This window comes from Aquarana catesbeiana, linkage group LG03 (genome assembly GCF_042186555.1).
Source record: "Aquarana catesbeiana isolate 2022-GZ linkage group LG03, ASM4218655v1, whole genome shotgun sequence".
Lineage (NCBI taxonomy): Eukaryota > Metazoa > Chordata > Amphibia > Anura > Ranidae > Aquarana > Aquarana catesbeiana.
The window spans coordinates 322946517-322966061 of record NC_133326.1 but is presented as its reverse complement, the minus strand read 5'-3'; the positions used below and the strand labels follow the sequence as shown (position 1 = coordinate 322966061).

The window sequence follows — 19545 nt, the reverse complement described above, 5'->3', positions numbered from 1 at the left end:
TTTACCGCCGACGCCGCCCCCGCCCCAGTGTGAAAGGGGCCTTAATTTCTGTTCCCTCCCCACACGGACAAAGGCACTAAGGCCCCTTTCACACTAGGGTGAGGGCGGCACCCACTTCCCCTGCTTCCCATTTCCCCTGCTGTCCTCTGCGGGCATCCCGGCGGCTTCTATCTCCTCCCTCCACCTCAGCGGCCAATCGGGAAACGGGTCTCAGACCCGCTTCCTGATTGGCCAGGAGGAGAATCAGTGTGAAAATAGCGAATATTCATTCGCTATTGTCACACAACTGGGTGGGCTCTGTTTGCAGTGCTCTGCGCCGCGAGCCCACCCTTTTTTGAAGCCTATTAGAGCCCCCCCATTGGAATTCATGCATCCGGGATCCTGCATTGGGGCCGGACGCATGGATAAGGGGGGCAGTGCAAACAACAGTAGAAACTTGACAACAATGCAAAATGATTTCTCGCTCTATACAAAGCTAAAAATGTCAGTTTAATAATCTTCTAATGTAACATGGCTTTCATTTATTGTCTTTACCACTTAGAATTTGTGCTGTATACAGAAGAATACTGTATTTCGTTTTTTAATATGTGTGCTGCTAAATGTATTATACAAAATGAAAAAACCTTTGTACATGTAATAAAATCATTTTTACGAAAAAAATACTCCTTACGCCATGATCAAAGCAATGTTTTCTGTCACTTCATCCACTGACTTTGAGAAGCGCAATATAGATCGATAAGATTCATCTATTGTAAATATCTGCAGGCAAAGAAATAACAATAAAAATACATTACATGAGGATTACTAATGTATAGATTGTAGGCAATGAAAGCAAAGAGAAAATTTTATATTTACTGTTTTTTTTTCTCTGGTTTACAATACAAATAAATTACACCTTTATTAAACACAAAAACAAAAATGTCATTTATTGCAGTTTACCACATTAGTTGTAAATTGTAATGACTTGTTTTTTTTTTTTAATAACAAACATGTTATACTTACCTACTCTGCGCACTTGCGGTCTCACACCATAGAAACCTTGACCATAGGCACAAACAGTGCTGCTTCCTACCATGATTTTACTGACAGCATCTCCTGCTGCCTCAGCAAAGCCTGTAAGACCATGGAGAGAAGAGAGAAGAACTGAAGTCGGGCACAGCACTGGATTGATACAGGACTCCGGTAGGTGTTTAACCTCTTCCTGCCGGATGTACACATATATGCTCCCTCTCAGCGGGTGGGCTTTATTGCCAGGAGGCCGCATATATGAGGCCCTATGTAAACACTTCCCTGTGCTTATAGCGCACGTCCTGCACGCTCCCAGTACGGTTACCGACAGGGGACCGGAAAGCTTCCAATGCATACTTGCGATCGGGAGCTTTCAAATCATGGGACAGCCAATCACATAGGTCACATGACACAAATGCCTGCCTCCCGGCATTTAGAAGCTCTTAAATGGCTGGTAGGCAGCAGCAGGAAGGGGTTAAGGGCTGGGAGGCACTGGTATTGGAAAGTTCTTTACCTTAATGCAGAGAATGAAATAAGGTTAAAAAAACTGTTGTCTTTACCACCACTTTAAATATGGTGATTTTTTCCCTATAATTTCATCTGGTGATCTGGTCATTAACAAACTACCTGTCTTAGGCTGGCCATACATTATAAAATTTTCTTGTTCAATTTCCTTTGGATTTACCTTCAACTATGTAGTACAAGGGCCTGCCTGATTGCATATAAATTGAAAGTGTTTAGTTGTGGCCTTATATTATATGGTTTTGGTAAATCTAAAGAAAAAGACGATTGTATAATGTGTGGCCAGCCTAAAGCCTCGTACACACAATCGGATTTTCCGACGGGAACTGTGTGATGACAGGCTGTTGGCGGAAAATCCCGACTGTTTGTACGCTCCATCGGACAATTGTCGGATTTTCCGCAGGCTTATAAATTTTCCGCGGACAAATGTCTGTTGACGGATTTTCCGATTGTGTGTACACAAGTCCGTCAGACAAAAGTCCAAAGTACAAACACGCATGTTCGGAAGCAAGGGAGAGCCAGAAGCGGTCGGTCTCGTAAACTAGCTTTCATAATAGAGAATTAACATTCGTGACGCAGCAAATTATGAAATCTCGAAATGCAGCGCACATTCTCTTCTTCTTTAATGGGATAATAATGAAGCTGCTTTGCTGGTGATACTGATGGAGTTCTGCCAAACGTATTTTAAAAGGCTTTTATTTTCTAGTGATATCAAGAATAATATTATTATGGTTGTTTTTGGTTTTTTTTGGGGCAAGTTACCACAACACCATTATCCCGTAGTTTTTAAGATCAAAGATACAACAATGTCAGTGTCCCTTGTTAATTTTACATTGTATTTTTTTAAATGTACCTGCCTACTCCCAAACTGTCATTTGAAGTAAAACACATAGCCAAGTATTATTCTGCATTCTATGCATCCAGAAATATAGAAAATACACCACATCAAATCATTATTCAACCAAAAAATAAAATAAAAGCCTTAATGCATGTGTCCTGCTTCTTAATATAGGGGGTCAACAATGCCATGAGTTGGTGAAAGCAGGGGTCCGTCATCCGGAGATAATTCTGAAAATCATCCGGATTATTCTCCTGGAGCTCCCGCAGCAAAGTCATATGACATAACTGGTCACGATTAATAAAGCAACCAATTTTTGGCCTAAGAAATCCTTCTCCTCCTGTTTCTGTACTGGACTTGGATCAAAGCAATAACTCCAAGGCCAATAATAAATAACACGTTATCTCCTCCGATTCAGCAACATGTCTGGTTGACGAACGGCCATTCAGAAACAAACTGAAAAGCGTGAAATGAAAAGTGCGAATCAACACTCACCAAACTTCTACTAACACAAAATTAGCAGAAGGAGCCCAAAGGGTGGCGCCTGACAATTGAACTTCCTCTTTATCGGCTCATAGTACGTCTAGTCACTACGTTCGTGTTTGTTGGCAGACAATTGTGTACCGCTGTGTACCGTTGTATGCAAGACAAGTTTTTGGCCAACGCCCTTCGGACAAAAGTCCGAGGCTTTGTCTGCGGAAAATCCGATCGTGTGTACGAGGCTTAAGGGTGGCTCCACTTTGGATGAAGGCGCAGCAGAGACACCCTTGTGCAGCAGCAATGTCAATCTGGAGAGACGTCAGTGTTAGATGCACTAGAAAAGTAAGATGCATTTAACATAAAAAATGAAAGGTGAATTCCAGCAAACACTTTTTAAGCAGTTACAGGAGCATTTTTTTTTCCATTTGGGAAACAGATTTTGTCTCAGCCCTTTACGTGCCACTTTTGCTAGACAGCTTGGTCTGTTAGAAGCTGAAAAGTAACACATATATTGGGCCAGATCAATAGGTAAAAAGACAGGAAACAAAGCCTTAAAGAGGAAAACAAATGCAGTCACCACTAGGGATGGGCAAACAGTTCGGCCCAAGCATAAGTTCAGGCCAAACTTTCACTGTTCAGACGTTTGGCGAGCAGCCGAATAAACCGGTCATTCGACCGTTTGTTGGGCCCCTGGAACGGACTACAATGCATTGCGGCGCTGAACAGTGCATTGCAAACCCTGATTGGCTGAAGCAGTGAAAGCCAATCAGGGCACAGAGCACTGTCAGAGTCATGATTGGACACTGTCATCATGACTTTATCCAATCATCAGTATTCTTTCAATGGCAGCCATTTTCAGTGTGATTTCGGCGTGGAGAGAGATAGAACAGGGCTCTGTTCAGTTCTATTAGTTAGTTAGTGTGCTATACTGTGCTATTTTGCTTAAATTGTCAGTGTAGAATATTAGTTTAGTCTCAGTCTAGGGATAGTGTGAGTGTAATGAGGAGGACCATCATTTAGCTTTGCATAGTGTGCAGCTAGAGTAGGGACAGCTCAGATAGTTTCAGTGTAGTGTAGTGAGACCGTGTCAGTAATAGTGACGGTTGAACACCGTCTATTTGATTGCGTTACTGCCAGCTTAACGCCATTTACTTCTGTGCGTGTTAATGCCAGTTTAACCCCATATAGTTTTGTGTGCATTACTGCCAGTTTAACGCCAAATAGTTTTGTGTACGTTACTGCCAGTTTAATGCCATATAGTTCTGTATGCGTTACTGGCAGTTTAACGCCATATAGTTCTGTATGTGTTACTGGCAGTTTAACGCCATACAGTTTTGTGTGCGTTACTGCCAGTTTAACACCATATAGTTCTGTATGCGTTACTGCCAGTTTAACGCCATGTAGTTCTGTGTGCATTACTTCTAGTTTAACGCCATATAGTTTTGTTTGTTACTGCCAGTTTAATGCCATATAGTTTTGTACTTTACTGTATGTTTGGCGCATTATATTGCAGTATATTATAGTGTATCCGTGGAGTGTGTCTGTGTAGTATGAGTACTCAAATTAAAGTGCACCAAACACCTCTTTACATTGATTAAAGTGCATCTACGTACAGATTTCAACTTCTTCTTTACATTTGCTTATAAGCACCGCCCCCTTCTTCCCAATAATGTCTGGGAGGACAACAAGGAGAGGCAGACATTCCATTGGCACTGTAAGGGGGCCAGCAACAAATGTGTTCACAGGCAAAGGTGGATGTGGTGGTCAGTCCTCAGGCAGGGCATCATTTCCTCTGTTTAGTGAATTTGTCCGTACTATCCAGCCACAGCATGCAGAGGAAGTGGTGGACTGGCTTACTTAACCTTCCTCATCCTCTGTCACGCAAGCAGAGACAAGTGTACAGTCCCCTTCAGTTGCCAGAGTGGATAAACCTGCCTCCTTGTCCACATCTTTTCCTGCTATAGCCCCAACATCAGCCATTGGAGGAGTCAGCTGAGTTATTTGACCACAATGTCAGTCACTTGCTCCATGATGATGCCCAACCATTACTGGATTCGGAGGTTGGTTCTGAGGTTGAGGATGACAGGAACATGAGCCTAGAGAGAGGGAGGAACACAGGTAGACAAATTGGCATTCATGCTCCCCAAGCCGCAGCGTATTGCCAAGTTGTCTCCAGTGGTAATGATGAAGATGGAGGAGATAGAGATGATGATGATGATGATGAGGTCAACGATGCAACTTGGGCGCCAGATAGAGCAGAGGAGGAAACTGAAGGTGAGGCAGCACAACCCCAAGGAGGCCGACATCAAGAAAGAGTAGAGAGCAGCCACCCTATTCCATCACATTCTGCAGCTGTTATCTCCCAGCCCACTCCTCAAAGCTCAGCTGTCTGGGCCTTTGTCAGCACATCTGCATCAGATCGCACTGTTGCTATCTGCAAACGGTGTCTCAGGCACATCAAACGTGGCAAAAACACCAATCGTTTACATGCGTAACAAGGCATTTAACGTCTAACCACTCACCCATTGGCAAGAGCACCTAAAAGCCACACAAAAGGAGCACAAATCTGTCCCTTCTGGTGGAACTCAACTTTGTCAATGCTGCAGCAGCTATACATGCAGCAGAGGGCCGTCAACGAGTACCTGTGTGAATACGGCACAACAACAGGCTCAGGCAGCCTTGGCTTTTTTCCCCACACCAATGGCTGATCATTAAGGATGCATGTACTGTATTGTCACCATTTTTGGAGGCCACAAGGATGGTGAGCCGTGACAGTGCATGTATCAGTAACACAATCCCTGTTGTGTTCCTGCTGGAGCAGACTCTGTGTGGCATTATGGACAGGACACTGGAGGCAGAGCAGCAGGAGGAAGAGGAGGACTTCCTTTGCTCTCAAGGCCCACTTCATCCAGACACCATCATTCCTATGTCACAGAACACACAGGAGGAGAGAGGGGAGGAGGATGAGGAGGAGGATTCTGGCACTTTCATAGGCTTTGAAGAAGAGAAAGACATGCGTCAATCTGTAAGCAATGGCTTTCAAACCCCAGGACCCTTGGAAGTAGTACGTGGCTGGGAGGAGGAAGTTCCAGATGCCATCATCCTGAGTGACCCCGAGGAGTCTGTTTCTCAAGCCTCTGCAAATTTTAGGCGCATGGCCAACCTCTTGCTTCAAAGCCTGCGAAATAACCCAAGAGTGCGTGGCATAAAGGAGAAGGATGATTACTGGTTGGCATCCTTCCTTGACCACTGTTATAAGGGGAAGGTCTCAGAACTCATCCCGTCTCCACAGAGAGTGCAGAAGATAAATTCTTTTGAGGACACGAGGATTTTATTGAATGTTCCTGATTCCAGTAGTTGAAAAGAAATTAATGGTCTCACAGAGTAGGGTAGATGGGTATGAAATTTAGAACAAAGTTTGTACCATCATCCAAAATTTAATGGGATAGAGGTTTGGGAGCCTGATCCCCATACAAGGCTTACCAGAAGCAAGAAAGCAAATGGATTATTTCGGTACAATATAGAAAAATGTAAAAATAGAGTGTGTAAACAGAATTAAAAATTTACAAAAAAATGTATTGATACAAAATACATGAAAATAGAATTAAAACACAGGTGACTTGATGGGTTGCACAATTTGCTGTCCCCCCACCATCATCCTTTTTTGTCACTACCTCACCTTTACCCCACCACAATTTTTTCCATCATCCCCCCCCTTCATCACATCACTGGGCACATTCCCCTTTTTTTGGTACCCTCTAGCTCTGGCATTTTCACCTTGTTTACACCGGGACTTGGGTAAGCAGCCTTATATTTATAGTTCATTACCCTTTTCCCCCTTTCTAATCAATTGTATTTTTTTTTTTAAAAACCCTATGCATTGTTGACTATTCTGCTATTGACTTTATGTCTACTTACAGATGTATTTCCTGATGAAGTGGTTCATCCCACAAAACTAGTAGAAGTACTATGTATGACCAAGTCACCTGTGTTTTAATTCTATTTTCATGTATTTTGTATTAATACATTTTTTTGTAAATTTTTACTTCTGTCTACACACTCTATTTGTACATTTTTCTATATTGTACCAAAATAGTCCATTTGCTTTCTTGCTTATGGTGAGCCTGACTCCAGTAGGTTACAGTGTCGTGGAAAACATCGTTTTGAGTCTTCTGTTGGTCATTAGAGGAGCTAAGTGAGGTATTTCAGAATTTTTTTAGTCTTCACCTCCTAGGGCTGTCAGCTTCCACATTCCATTGGCAGCGTCTGCATCACGTGGCGGGCGAATACCTTGGGGCCAAAACAGAGATGGAGAGCTTTCCAGCTGATGATCCACTGACTTACTGGGTCATGAGAATAGATCACTGGCCAGAACTTGCCCAGTATGCTATTGAGTTGTTGGGCTGCCCTGCATCCAGCTTGCTTTCAGGCATTCAGTGCTGCAGGTTTCGTTACTGATCATAGAACACGTCTGTCCACAGACTCCGTGGACCGTTTGACTTTTATAAAAATTAATCAGTCCTGGATTACCAGCTAGGAAGCCCCTGATGCCGATGTCACTCATTAAGTCTTTTTGGGATGGGGAATCTCTGCTGGACTTCGAGGCTGCCTAGATTTAAGGGTGTTCAATCATTTTATCTGGAAGAATGTTTTTGGTATAGGTTTGATGGGCACAATTAACATCGAAAGACCAATTTTTCAGCACCTGTTTGACAGGTGGATATCATTGCAATTTTTTTTGCCTTCATCATCAAGAGCACCTCTATAGGGTTACGGTGGGAAGGCGCCCCCGACACCCAAAGAGTAATTTTTCTGCACCCATTTAACAGGTGCATATCATTGCAATTTTTTACAGCAAGGCCAATTCTTGCTTTTATCAACAGTACCTCTATAGGGTTATGGTGGGAAGGCGCCACCGAAACCCAAAGACCAATTTTTCTGCACCTGTTTGACAGGTGCATATCATTGCAATTTTTTACAGCAAGGCCAATTCTTGCTTTAATCAAGATTCCCTCTATAGGGTTACGGTGGGAAGGTGCCACCGACACCCAAAGACCAATTTTTACGCACCTGTAACTTCTATACAAAGTCAAAGTGACACCACAATGTATCCATAAAATCTCTAATCTTGTTCCCTGTGCACTACATTGTGGCCTCATCATACACACTGGCTCCCCATCTGTTGCTGAGCAAAATAAAGGCAGCTTGCAGGGAAAGTTGCATTATTTTTGGCTTTATAAAGGCAATTGTTGCTGCAGCAGATTCTGGGCATGGTACAGATCTGCCACTTTACAGGTAGACTAAGGGGACCCCCCAGGCACTATATTGGAAGGAATTTTTCATTTTTAGGCTTTCACTTTAAAAATCAAAAAATCACTGCTCATTTAAAAATAACGTTTTTCACAAACTTTTTCCTTATTGATACATGTCCCCCAGGGCAGGACGCAGACTCCTATAACCATTGTATGCCCAATTACTTGCATATAAGCCTTCAAAATGGGCACTTTTGATTTTTGACGTTCAGGTCCCATTGACTTTAATGGAGTTCGTTATTCGGGTCTGAACTTTCGCGGTATTCAGAAGTTCTGGTGCGAACTGAACAGGGGTCCATTCGGCCCATCCCTAGTCACCACATCTAAGAGTTGGTAAGCTGCTCTATAATACATTTTTATTTTTGAGTTTAATACCGCTTTAAAGCTAAACTCCAGGTATGATCTTAATTGCAAACTTAAATTGGTTCACCTTGGATCAATATAAGTATTAATATCTCAAACCTGAGGAACCACTGTGGAAGCTGTCAATTGCTGTAGTAGTCAGCACTACAGTGATTGTCACAATCTTCTGGGTCTTGAACAGCTGCCCGAGTAGTGTAATTATGGACTTGCGTGCTAACTAAACCCCTGTTTTTAACACAGACTATTGGACAGGTTAATAAGGTCAGTTGGCAGACTGGTTGGTGAGTTGAGCTATGGAATATTCTGTTTTTGTCTTTTATTACGACTTTGACTTCTTTAGTTAGGCTGTGTACCAGTATACTGTACTTTACTGTTTTATTACTGTGTTGCTGCCTTTACTGTACAGTAATATTTGTTGTGTTATTATACAGTTACTATAGCTCTAACCAAATTTACTCCTTCAGGTCCTTTGTGTTAATAAAGCCCACTGAAACCCACTTGATTTGTGGAAAAGTTTGAAGCGGGACATTGTTGGAGAAGGACAAAAGATCAATGCATCGACTCCTTCGGGAGTGAGTGCTACAAGTAGAATTCTGAGAAGTCATTATCAACGCTTAGACAGAACACTGAAATCCATTTATGATGGCATATTATAAAACTATTAATTAATGGTTTTTAGTTTATGGTGCCTTTGACATGATCCAGACACAGGTAATTAAAACCAGTAGCAGAGGCTTTTTGGCATGTCATAAAATAGTTTAGCCGTAAGTTAGGTGATAAACATTTTGAGTCCCTTCCCTTAAAAATGCCCTATCTTAAACTGCCAAAATCTACATAGAATTCACAAATCCTGTTATGATAAAGCTATGTTAAAAACTAGCATCCACACAAATGTGTAAGATGACTATCAATCACATACCAAACACAGAGGGCTCGAGAAAGTCTTGATGATGAAATGCGTTGAGAAAGTGATGTCATTATTTCAGGCAGGAATCAGAAGTTGCAATTTAGCCATCTTTGTTAGTACAGAGCACATCATCTTCAAATTCGTTTATAGGCACATTTTAAATGAAGTCATTTTAATTGCTATATTACTACACTGGGGCTGTTTTTGTTGTAACATCTCTGGAGGTATTCAAGGAATGAGAGACCAGTGACCAAGGAAAATAGCCACGATATGCTATGGATGATCTTATGTGATTTGTGGGTCACCCTATTTGGTAAGAGTTCATTGGAATGTGGGACATTGGTGACTGAATTGGTAAAAGGAGTGGATGCACAATACGGTGTATTTTAAGGATTTTGGATGCTGCACATTTATTCTATTCTCATGTAGGCACATTTTCACTTTTCTGTATTTAGTTATTTTATAATACTACACTGTAGTCTCAGCGAGGGCATTGATAGTTTAAAAAATTATTAGATAAGCATCTGAACGACTGCAACATACAATGATATACAATGTAATACTGACATATAATCTCACACATAGGTTGGACTTGATGGACTTGTGTATTTTTTCAACCTCACCTACTATGTAACTATGTAATTGTCCTTTTAGTTTTCATATACTTATGGGAGAAAACTAGAAGAAGTATAAGAATACTGGATGTGCACATTGAGAAGAGGGGTGACACCTGGGAGCCATTGATTTGATTACATGCTTGATATGACACGTTTTGGTATGAGGGTCTGATCATCTGGTGAGCGTTTCATTTTTTTGGAAATGACACGGCAGTCACATTGAGGATTACAAGATTTTGCTTATATTCACAAGGAAATTTATTGTTAAACGAACACTGATGAGGCTGTGATTTAGGGCAATAACTCGAAGCACAGGGAATAAATAATTTGTATTTGTGGAAACTGTTGGGAGATGAGGTGATACCTGCTGCTTGAGTGATTGTGTATGTTTTGAATTTTGGGTGATTGTCTTAAGAGCTGGCTCTATATTTAAAAACATACATAAGATATAGAGCAGGCAAAATAAGCATTGAACACGTCACCATTTTTCTAGGTAAATATATTTCTAAAGGTGCCATTGACATGAATTTTTACCACATATCGTTAACAACCCACGCAATCCATACATACAAAGAAACCAAAACAAATAAGTTCAGAAATGAAGTTATGTGTAATAAAATGCAATGACACATGGAAAATGTATTGAACAGTGAACACATGAAGAAAGGGAGGTGCAAAAGGGCATGGAAAGCCAAGACACCAGCTGAAATCTATCAGCAATTAGAAAGCAATCCTGCCCCTTGTCAGTGCAAATTAATATCAGCTGGGAGGGGCGGAGCCAGAGCGCAGCATGTGAGGACGTCTGGAGAGGAGCTCTCCCTGCAGATTCTAGATCCTGACCTAATCCTGTGAGCAAAAGCCGGCGTTTTGCCCTGGACTGCTGGGGCATGAGTGGAGGACCCTCCGGAGAGCCTCAGGGGATGGTGAAAAACACCGGGAGAGAGACTGGCCCGTTATGACTGGGGCTCTCAAGATGGCGCCGCGGCGCCGGGGAGAGAGGAGGATGAGGAATGGCTGCCGCTCCGGCAGCATGAGGACACAGAAAGCTCGATGCCTGCTCCCTCTGGTCGGGTGAGTCCCAGAGTGCAGAGAGAGGAATTTTCTTTTATGAAGCACGATATGCAGAAGCTTAGAGAAAAGGCCCAGGCTACTGATCATCGCATCGCTGCTTTGGAGGACACTGTTAGACCTATGAGCACTGATAACCAAGTCATTAAAAAGACCCTCTCTGAGCACACTCTTAAAATGGCCGACATGGAGGACCACATGAGACGAAATAACATAAGGCTGGTGGGGTTCCCTGAAGGGGTGGAAGGTAGCTATCCTGAAGAATTCTTGGAGGAATGGCTGAAAGAGAATATGGCCCCTGGAACTTTCACTGCTATGTTTGCCATAGAGAGGGCACATCGAGTACCAGGTAAACCCCCGCCAAAGGGAGCAATCCCCAGACCCATGATAGCAAAGATTTTGCACTTTAGAGACAGAGAAAATATCCTGAAAGGAGCCAGGACAGGCCCTGAGCTGAAGTGTCATAATTATCGGATATCCATCTATCCTGATTTCTCTGCCACCACGCAAAAACAGAGGGTTTCCTTCTATCAGATAAAGAAACGGCTTAGAGAACTGAACCTGATATACAGAATGCTATACCCAGCAAAACTACGCATTGTGGAGAATGGTAAGACACATTTTTTTACCACCCCCACAGAGGCTTCTGACTGGCTGGATGCGAGGGGACGCCCGAGAGGAGGGGGTTCTTCAAGACCATCTTAAAACCATACATATAGATGGAGGGAATTTTGGGGGATGAAGGATGTCAGGGGAGGAAATTTGGCGGATGCTGAGCTGCTCTTTTACCACCCCTTTTTCCCCCTGGCCCATTCTACATAATTCCAGGATGAACTGACTAGTGACATATGATGTTGCCTTATGCACCTGGCAGTCCGGTGAGCTACAGAGGGATTATGCTTTCTGCTTCAAATGCTCAATTGTACTTTTAACACTGAAGGAATCTGCAGGTTTTTTTCTCCTTTCGGAAACAAAGGTTTTTTTTCTTTACTTGAAACTTGAGGAGTGGAACAGGAGTTTTTCCTCTCCTTTCTGAAAACACATTTTTTGTTTTTTGTTATAGGTTTTTTTCTTGTGGTTTTTTTTCTTCTCAAACTTGAACTTACTCCTCGCAGTGCTGGAGCCTGTGTGACTTTTTGAAGTCGCACATCCGTTATAACCTCTTTTGGGTTAAAGGTTTTGGGAATGAAGTGCCTTGCAAGTTGGGGGCGGGTACGGGGTGGGGGGAGGGGAACAAGGGGGGAGGAGGGGGGGAGTAACTGGGATAATTGTCATTATGCTTTATGTATGCTCATGATTTCAAGCTCATCTCAAATATTCGTTGTTTGCCTTATATGTTGCTGCCCAACAGAGCAAGGAGGGGGAGTGATGGAGCCCTGGAAGATACCCTACCAAAGTATTAGGAGTAGGGGGAGGGGAGGAGTTTCTTGTTTTATATACTATGGCTGTGAACCTTAGAGTGATCTCTTGGAACGTCAGAGGCCTTAATTCAAAATTTAAAAGATCACTGATCTTTGACTATCTTAAAAAATATAAACCACATTTAATATTGCTACAGGAAACACATCTGCAGGGCTCCAGGACTCTCTCTCTAAAAAGGGCGCATATTGCTGGGGCCTACCATGCAAGTTATTCTTCATATGCTAGGGGAGTATCCACACTAGTAGCTAAATCTCTACCCATATATATCCATGCAATTAAAACAGATATAAAGGGTAGATATGTTATCATAGTGATAAAAGCTCATAATAGATTCATGACCTTTGTGAATTTGTATGTCCCGCCTCCCTTCTCCTTGTCTCATTTAAATGATATGCTTCAAGCGGCTTATGAGATAGCAGAAGGGAGGATTTTCATTTTGGGAGACTTGAACGCGGTGGTGGATCCGACAATGGACAAGTTAGATGCACCGCCAAAGACGCCAACACCACTAGCGAAGTGGATGTCAGTTAACGGCCTCTGTGATGCATGGCGGGCGAGACACCCAGAGACTAGGGAATATTCTTGTTACTCTGAGACGCATAAAACACTGTCTAGGATAGACACTGTGTTGGTTGAACCGGAGGGACTGCAAATGGTGGCTGGGGCGAGGTACTTACCTAGAGTGCACTCGGACCATTCACCTATGCTAGTAGATATTGTAGTAGGACAGAGACAGGGAATCAGACACTGGAGGATGGAGGCTAGTTGGTTACAGGAGGAATATGTCAAAATTAAATGTACTGAGACTATTCAGCTGTTCTGGAAGGAAAACAGGGACGCTGGTTCTGATCTCATAAGGTGGGAGGCATTCAAAGCTACTTTACGAGGGGTATTCATGGCGGAGGTGAGTGGCTTCAAGAAGCAACTAGCCTCTTCAATACTGAACAGGGAATGTGAGGTATCTCTAGCTGAGGCAGAATACGTTAGGCGACCGACTAGGGAGGGCTTGCGTACTCTCCAGGATAAGATGCGGGCATACAAGGAAATACTGACTGACCAGACTACCAAGCTCAGACTTGCACAGCGTAGACGTACTTTTGAATTTGGGGACAAAAATAGCAGACTGTTAGCATATTTGGCACGACCAGAATACACACCCATATGCATAATGAGTATATATGACCAAAATGGGATGGAGGTGAGTAATTCCGAGGATATACTACAGGTCTTTACCCAGTTTTATAAAGAACTTTACAAGTCATGTATCCCACCGGGAGGTAACACTCTAGAAAATTATCTGAATGATATTGATCTTCCTAGGTTAACAAATGTGGATCATGATGAACTGGAAGCTGACATAACTGTGGAGGAGGTTGAGGGGGCGATAGCTTCTTTTGCCCCTAGGAAATCTCCGGGCCTAGATGGTATACCCTCGGAATGGTATACTACTTTTATTGGTGGAATGGCGCCCCGACTACTTCGAGTGTTCTTGACTGCGAGGCGGGAGGGGAGACTTCCCCCCTCTATGAGAGAGGCTCTGGTGGTCTTAATACATAAAGGGGGTAAAGATCCTAAAGAATGTGAATCCTATAGACCCATCTCGCTGATGAATGTCGACACCAAAATTCTAGCGAAAGTGTTGGCGGGGAGGCTACAGTCGGTAATCCTGAAGCTAGTTAACCCGGATCAGACAGGCTTTATAAAAGGGCGTTGTGCACAAATGAATGTTAGAAGGTTATTTATTAACCTACAGACTGAACATGATAACTCCGGGGAGAGAGTGGTGGCCTCCTTGGACACCAAGAAGGGCTTTGATTCGGTGGAGTGGGGCTATCTGTTTGGTGTCCTGGAGATATTGGGATTCGGACCTATATTTATATCCTGGGTGAAGCTGTTATACACTGATCCATTGATCAGGGTGAGGGTAAATGGAATTATATCTGAGCTCTTCCCTGTTCTCCGGGAGACCAGACAGGGATGCCCGCTATCTCCCCTTCTTTTTGCTTTGGCCATAGAGCCTCTAGCGGCAAAACTAAGGGATACTCCTCACATGAATGGACTTCAGGTGGGGGGGATTGAGGAACGAGTCTCCCTTTATGCGGATGACATGCTCTTGTATCTGCAGGATCCGGGTGCCTCATTATCCACGGCCTTCTGGTTGATACAGGAGTTCGGAGACTACTGTGGGTTCCATATCAATTGGAGCAAATCGTCCCTGTTTGCTATGGATGACACAGTGTCGGTCCCGGCGGATTCTCCCATTCAACTGTCCCAATCATTTAAATATTTGGGAGTTGAGAAGGTGCAGCGGTGGAGGAATATGCCATTGACAGTGATGGGTCGCATAAACCTATTTAAAATGATTTTCCTTCCAAAGCTACTGTACGTTCTGTCGAACTCGCCTGTATATGTCTCGGTGAAACTGTTCAAATATATAGACTCCATTGTGGTGGATTTCTTGTGGGGATCCAAGGCCCCCAGGTTATCTCTAGCAATCCTGAAGCTACCAATAACTCGAGGGGGGTTAGCTATGCCGGATATGAGATCCTATTTTTTTGCATCCCAAATGACATTCTTGCATTGGTGGTGCTTCCCCCAGATACCTAATGCCACTACTCTGTGGCCACATCTCAGGAAACATTATTAAATATGCTGTTTAGAAAGGAGATACCAGGGAGAGGGGTGGGGTCTGTTATGGCACTACCAGGTAGGGTGTTTCACCTATGTGCGCAGAGAATAATGGATGATCCTTTATGGTTATCACCTAATTGTCCTCTCTGGTACAATAAGTCCCTAAAGGAGTTCTGTAAAATAGAGGATGGGCATAGATGGGCCAAATTTGGGATAAAATATCTTCATCATATATACCAGGATGGTAAGCTAACATCTTTTGCACAACTAAGGGAGCAGTTTGGTGTACCTAGGACCTGGCAGTTCAGATATACTCAACTGCAACATGCAGCGACAGCCCAGTTCGTGGGGGGGGGGAGGTGAAGGTACAAAACACAGCCTTGGAAAGGGTTCTGATCGACCCGGAACCGACTAAGCGTATATCTAGATACTACAAGGAGATTGGAGTGGGAGGCCCTGACCTGACTGCTAGGACCAGAATTAGATGGATGACTTTTATTCCGGAACTGACTGAGGAATTGTGGCAGGAGATGCTCGATACATATCTTGTATCGGTGATTTCCTCCACGGATAGAATGATACAGCTTCGATATTTACATCAGATGTACTACACTCCAACCAGATTATTTAAAATGCACAGAAGGGACAATCCAGAGTGTCATAAATGTGGGGGAGATGAGGGAACTTTCCTTCACATGGTATGGGAGTGTCCTAAGATAAGACCATTGTGGTCCCAGGTGACCGAGTTCATATCTGACCACTTTGATCTTCCAAACATATGTTCTCCTATGAGGTGCCTGTTGGGGATTTTTGATCAAGAAGAGATTAATACAAATACAAAACTGTTTCTCAGACTTCTCTATTTTGGCGTGAGAAAACTGATCGCTCGAAGATGGATTCATGATGAACAACTCACCTTGGGAATGTGGATAAAAATAAATGCTGATATACTTTTATATAAAATGACATATGAGGCGAGAGGAGCCCCCAAAAAATTTAGGAAAGTGTGGTATAGGTGGACTGAGTCCAAAAATACTTTACTGGCAGGAGAGGAGGGGAGCAGTAGAGATGAAAGAATGTAGACAACGATGAAGGTAAACAGTAGAGTGTTGAAGGAAAGGAGGCATACTATATTATGAGCAAATTAATAATAAAGGGGGGAGGGAAGGGAGGGGAGGGAATCCATCTGGGGGGGGGGGTGTTGATGGCCTATAAAAAGGCGTCTCATTACCAAGGTGTCACACAAGAAACTTCTCATGATGGATAAAAGCAAAGAGCTCTCTCAAGACCTTCACAACCTTATTGCTGTAAAATATACCAATGGCACTGGTTACAGAAGGATTTCTAAACTTCTGAATGATCCAGTGAGCACTGTTGGGGCCATAACCCAAAAGTTGAAAGAACATCATTTCACCATAAACTGTCCACAACCAAGATTTCTGACAGAGCAGTGAAAAGAATTATCAGAAGAGATGTCCAAGAGCAAAGGACCACTTGAGCTTCAGAGAGACCTGGAATTAGCAGGTACAATTGTTTTAAAGAAAAAAATAAGTAACTTACTCAACCATCATGGCTTGTATGCAAAAGTCTCCATTGCTGAAAAAAAACCATGTTGAAGTTTCTTTAAAGTTTGCTGCATGACACTTAGACAAGCCTTCAAAATACTGGGAGAATATAGTCTGGTCAAATGAGACCAAAATTGAACTCTTTGGATGCCATAATACACACCATGTTTGGAGGTAAAATGGCACTGCACATCACCCCAAAAACACCCCTATACCAATAGTGAAGTTTGGAGGTGGGAATATCATGGTGTGAGGCTGTTTTTCAGCATACGGTACTGGCAATCATGTGATTGAAGGAAGAATGGAAAAATGTACCAAGACATTCTTGATAAAAATCTGCTGCCATCTATCAGGATGATGATGATGAAGATGAAACGAGGGTGGACATTTCAGCAAGGCAATGATCCCAAACACAAAGCCAAGGAAACTCTCAATTGGTTTCAAAGAAAGAAAATAAAGCTGCTAGAATGGCCCAGACAATCACCTGAACTCAATAGAAAATCTATGGAAAGAACTAAAGATCTGAGTTCATAGAAGAGGCCCACGGAACCTTTATCAACCTTTATCACTATCAATGTGTTGTTTAATTATGTAATAATATGTTGGTTGCTTAACCGTAAATTATCCACTTTAAGACCGGGCCTCTTTTTTAGATGTGGTGTTTACAAGTTAAAAACTGTTTTTTTTGCTAGAAAATTACTTAGAACCCCCAAACATTATACATTTTTTTTCTAACATCCTAGAGAATAAAATGGCGGTTGTTGCAATACTTTCTGTCACACCGTATTTGCGCAGCGGTCTTACAAGTGCACTTTTTTTTAAAAAATACACTTTTTTGAAATAAAAAATAAGGCAACAGTAAAGTTAGCTGATTTTTTTTTATATTGTGAAAGATAATGTTACTCAGAGTAAATTGATACCCAACATGTCATGCTTCAAAATTGCACCCGCTCGTGGAATGGTGACAAACTTTTACCGTTAAAAATCTCCATAGGCGACATTTAAAAAATTCTACCAGTTGCATGTTTTGCGTTGCAGAGGAGGTCTAAGACTAGAATTATTGCTCTCGCACTACTGATCGCGGCGATACCTCACATGTGTGGTTTGAACACCGTTTTCATATGCGGGCGCTACTCACATATGCGTTCGCTTCTGCACGCGAGCTCGGCGGGACGTGGCGCGTTTAAAATTTTTTTTTTCTTATTTATTTTACCTTTTACTTTTTATTTTTACACTGTTTTAAAAAGAAAAAATGTGTCACTTTTATTCCTATTACAAGGAATGTAAACATCCCTTTTAAATATGAGATTTGGGGTAAAAAAAAAAAATGTTGTCATTTAAAAAAATAAACAAAATAAATTGGCCCTTTAAGAGCTATAGGCAGAAGTGACGTTTTGACGTCACTTCCGCCCTGCAGTGTCATGGAGATGGGTTGGGGGCCATCTTTCCCTCACTCGTCTCCACGTCAGCCCAGGGGACAGACATGATTGCCTCCGCCGGTGCCGGTGGCTCTGGTAAGCAGCGGAGGACACCGGATCGCGGCGGGAGGGGGGGCCCTCTCCCGCCTCCGATAAAAGTGATCTTGCGGCGAATCCGCTGCAGAGACCACTTTTATCTTGTACCGGACTGCCGTCCGAACTCGGGGATACTGAGGTTATGGCAGCTAGCTGCTGCCATAACAACGATATCCGTCCCCAAAGTAGGAATGTACATTTGCGTGTGGTGGTCCGGAAGTGGTTAAGGTAATTAAGAATATCAATATAATTACATTAACCACTTCAGCCCTGGAAGGCTTTGCCTTCTTAATGACCAGGCCATTTTTTGCAATTCGGCACTGCATCGCTTTAACTGACAATTGCGCGGTCGTGCAGTGCTGCACCCAAACAAAATTGACATCCTTTTTTTCCCACAAATAGAGCTTTCTTTTGGTGGTATTTGATAACCTCTGTGGTTTTCATTTTTTGCACTATAAGCAAACAAAGAGGGACAATTTTGAAAAAAATATTTTTCTTTACTTTTTGCTATAATACACCTCCAAAAAAAATATGAAAAAAACTAAATTTATTCTTCAGTTTAGGCCAATATATATTCTTCTACATATTTTCGGTAAAAAACAAAAAATCACAATAGGCGTATATTGATTGGTTTGCGCAAAACTTATCGTGTCTACAAACTATGGGATAGATTTAGGGACTGTGGGTTTTTTTATTGTTTTTACTAGTAATGGCGGCGATCTGCAATTTTTAGTGGGACTGTGACATTGCGGCAGACAAATCTGACCCTAAATGACACTCTTTGTGGGACCAGTGACATTATTACATTGATCAGTGCTATAAAAATGCAGTGATCAATGTAAAAATTACACTGGTAGGGAAGAGGTTAACAGTAGGGGGAGATCAAGGGGTTAACTATGTTCTCTGGGTGTGTTCTAACTGTAGGGGGGATGGGCTGGCAGGGACATGACAGATATCACTTTTCCCGACCACTGGTTCTCTGTCATGTCTCCTGTCAGAATGGGAATCAGCCTTGTTTACAAAGGCAGATCCCCATTTTGCCTCTGTACTAGGCGATCGCGGGTCATCGGCAGACATCAAGTCCGCCCGACCCGCAAGCACCCTCCCGCAGTGTGCAGCGGGAGCACACTACCGGCAGTGCACGCCTGCTCGATATCGTGACTGCGCGAGCCGACGTACAGCTATGGCGATTTGCGCAAGAGGGCCAACCTGCCGCCGTATAACGACAGCACCTGGTCGGCTAGTGGTTAAAGTAGTGGGCACATATACAAAAATTTCAGCACTTGAACTTCCCAACC

General features: G+C 42.8%; 1 protein-coding gene across 1 annotated transcript in view; it reads right to left on the bottom strand.

The window, feature by feature from the left end:
* The window catches only part of CDHR2 (cadherin related family member 2), a 245259-nt gene that overhangs the window by 61302 nt on the left and 164412 nt on the right, over positions 1-19545 (bottom strand). The window contains exon 24 of the mRNA XM_073620461.1: positions 671-759. Within this exon, the coding sequence (XP_073476562.1) occupies positions 671-759 (89 nt within the window). The remainder of the gene's footprint in view (positions 1-670; positions 760-19545) is intronic.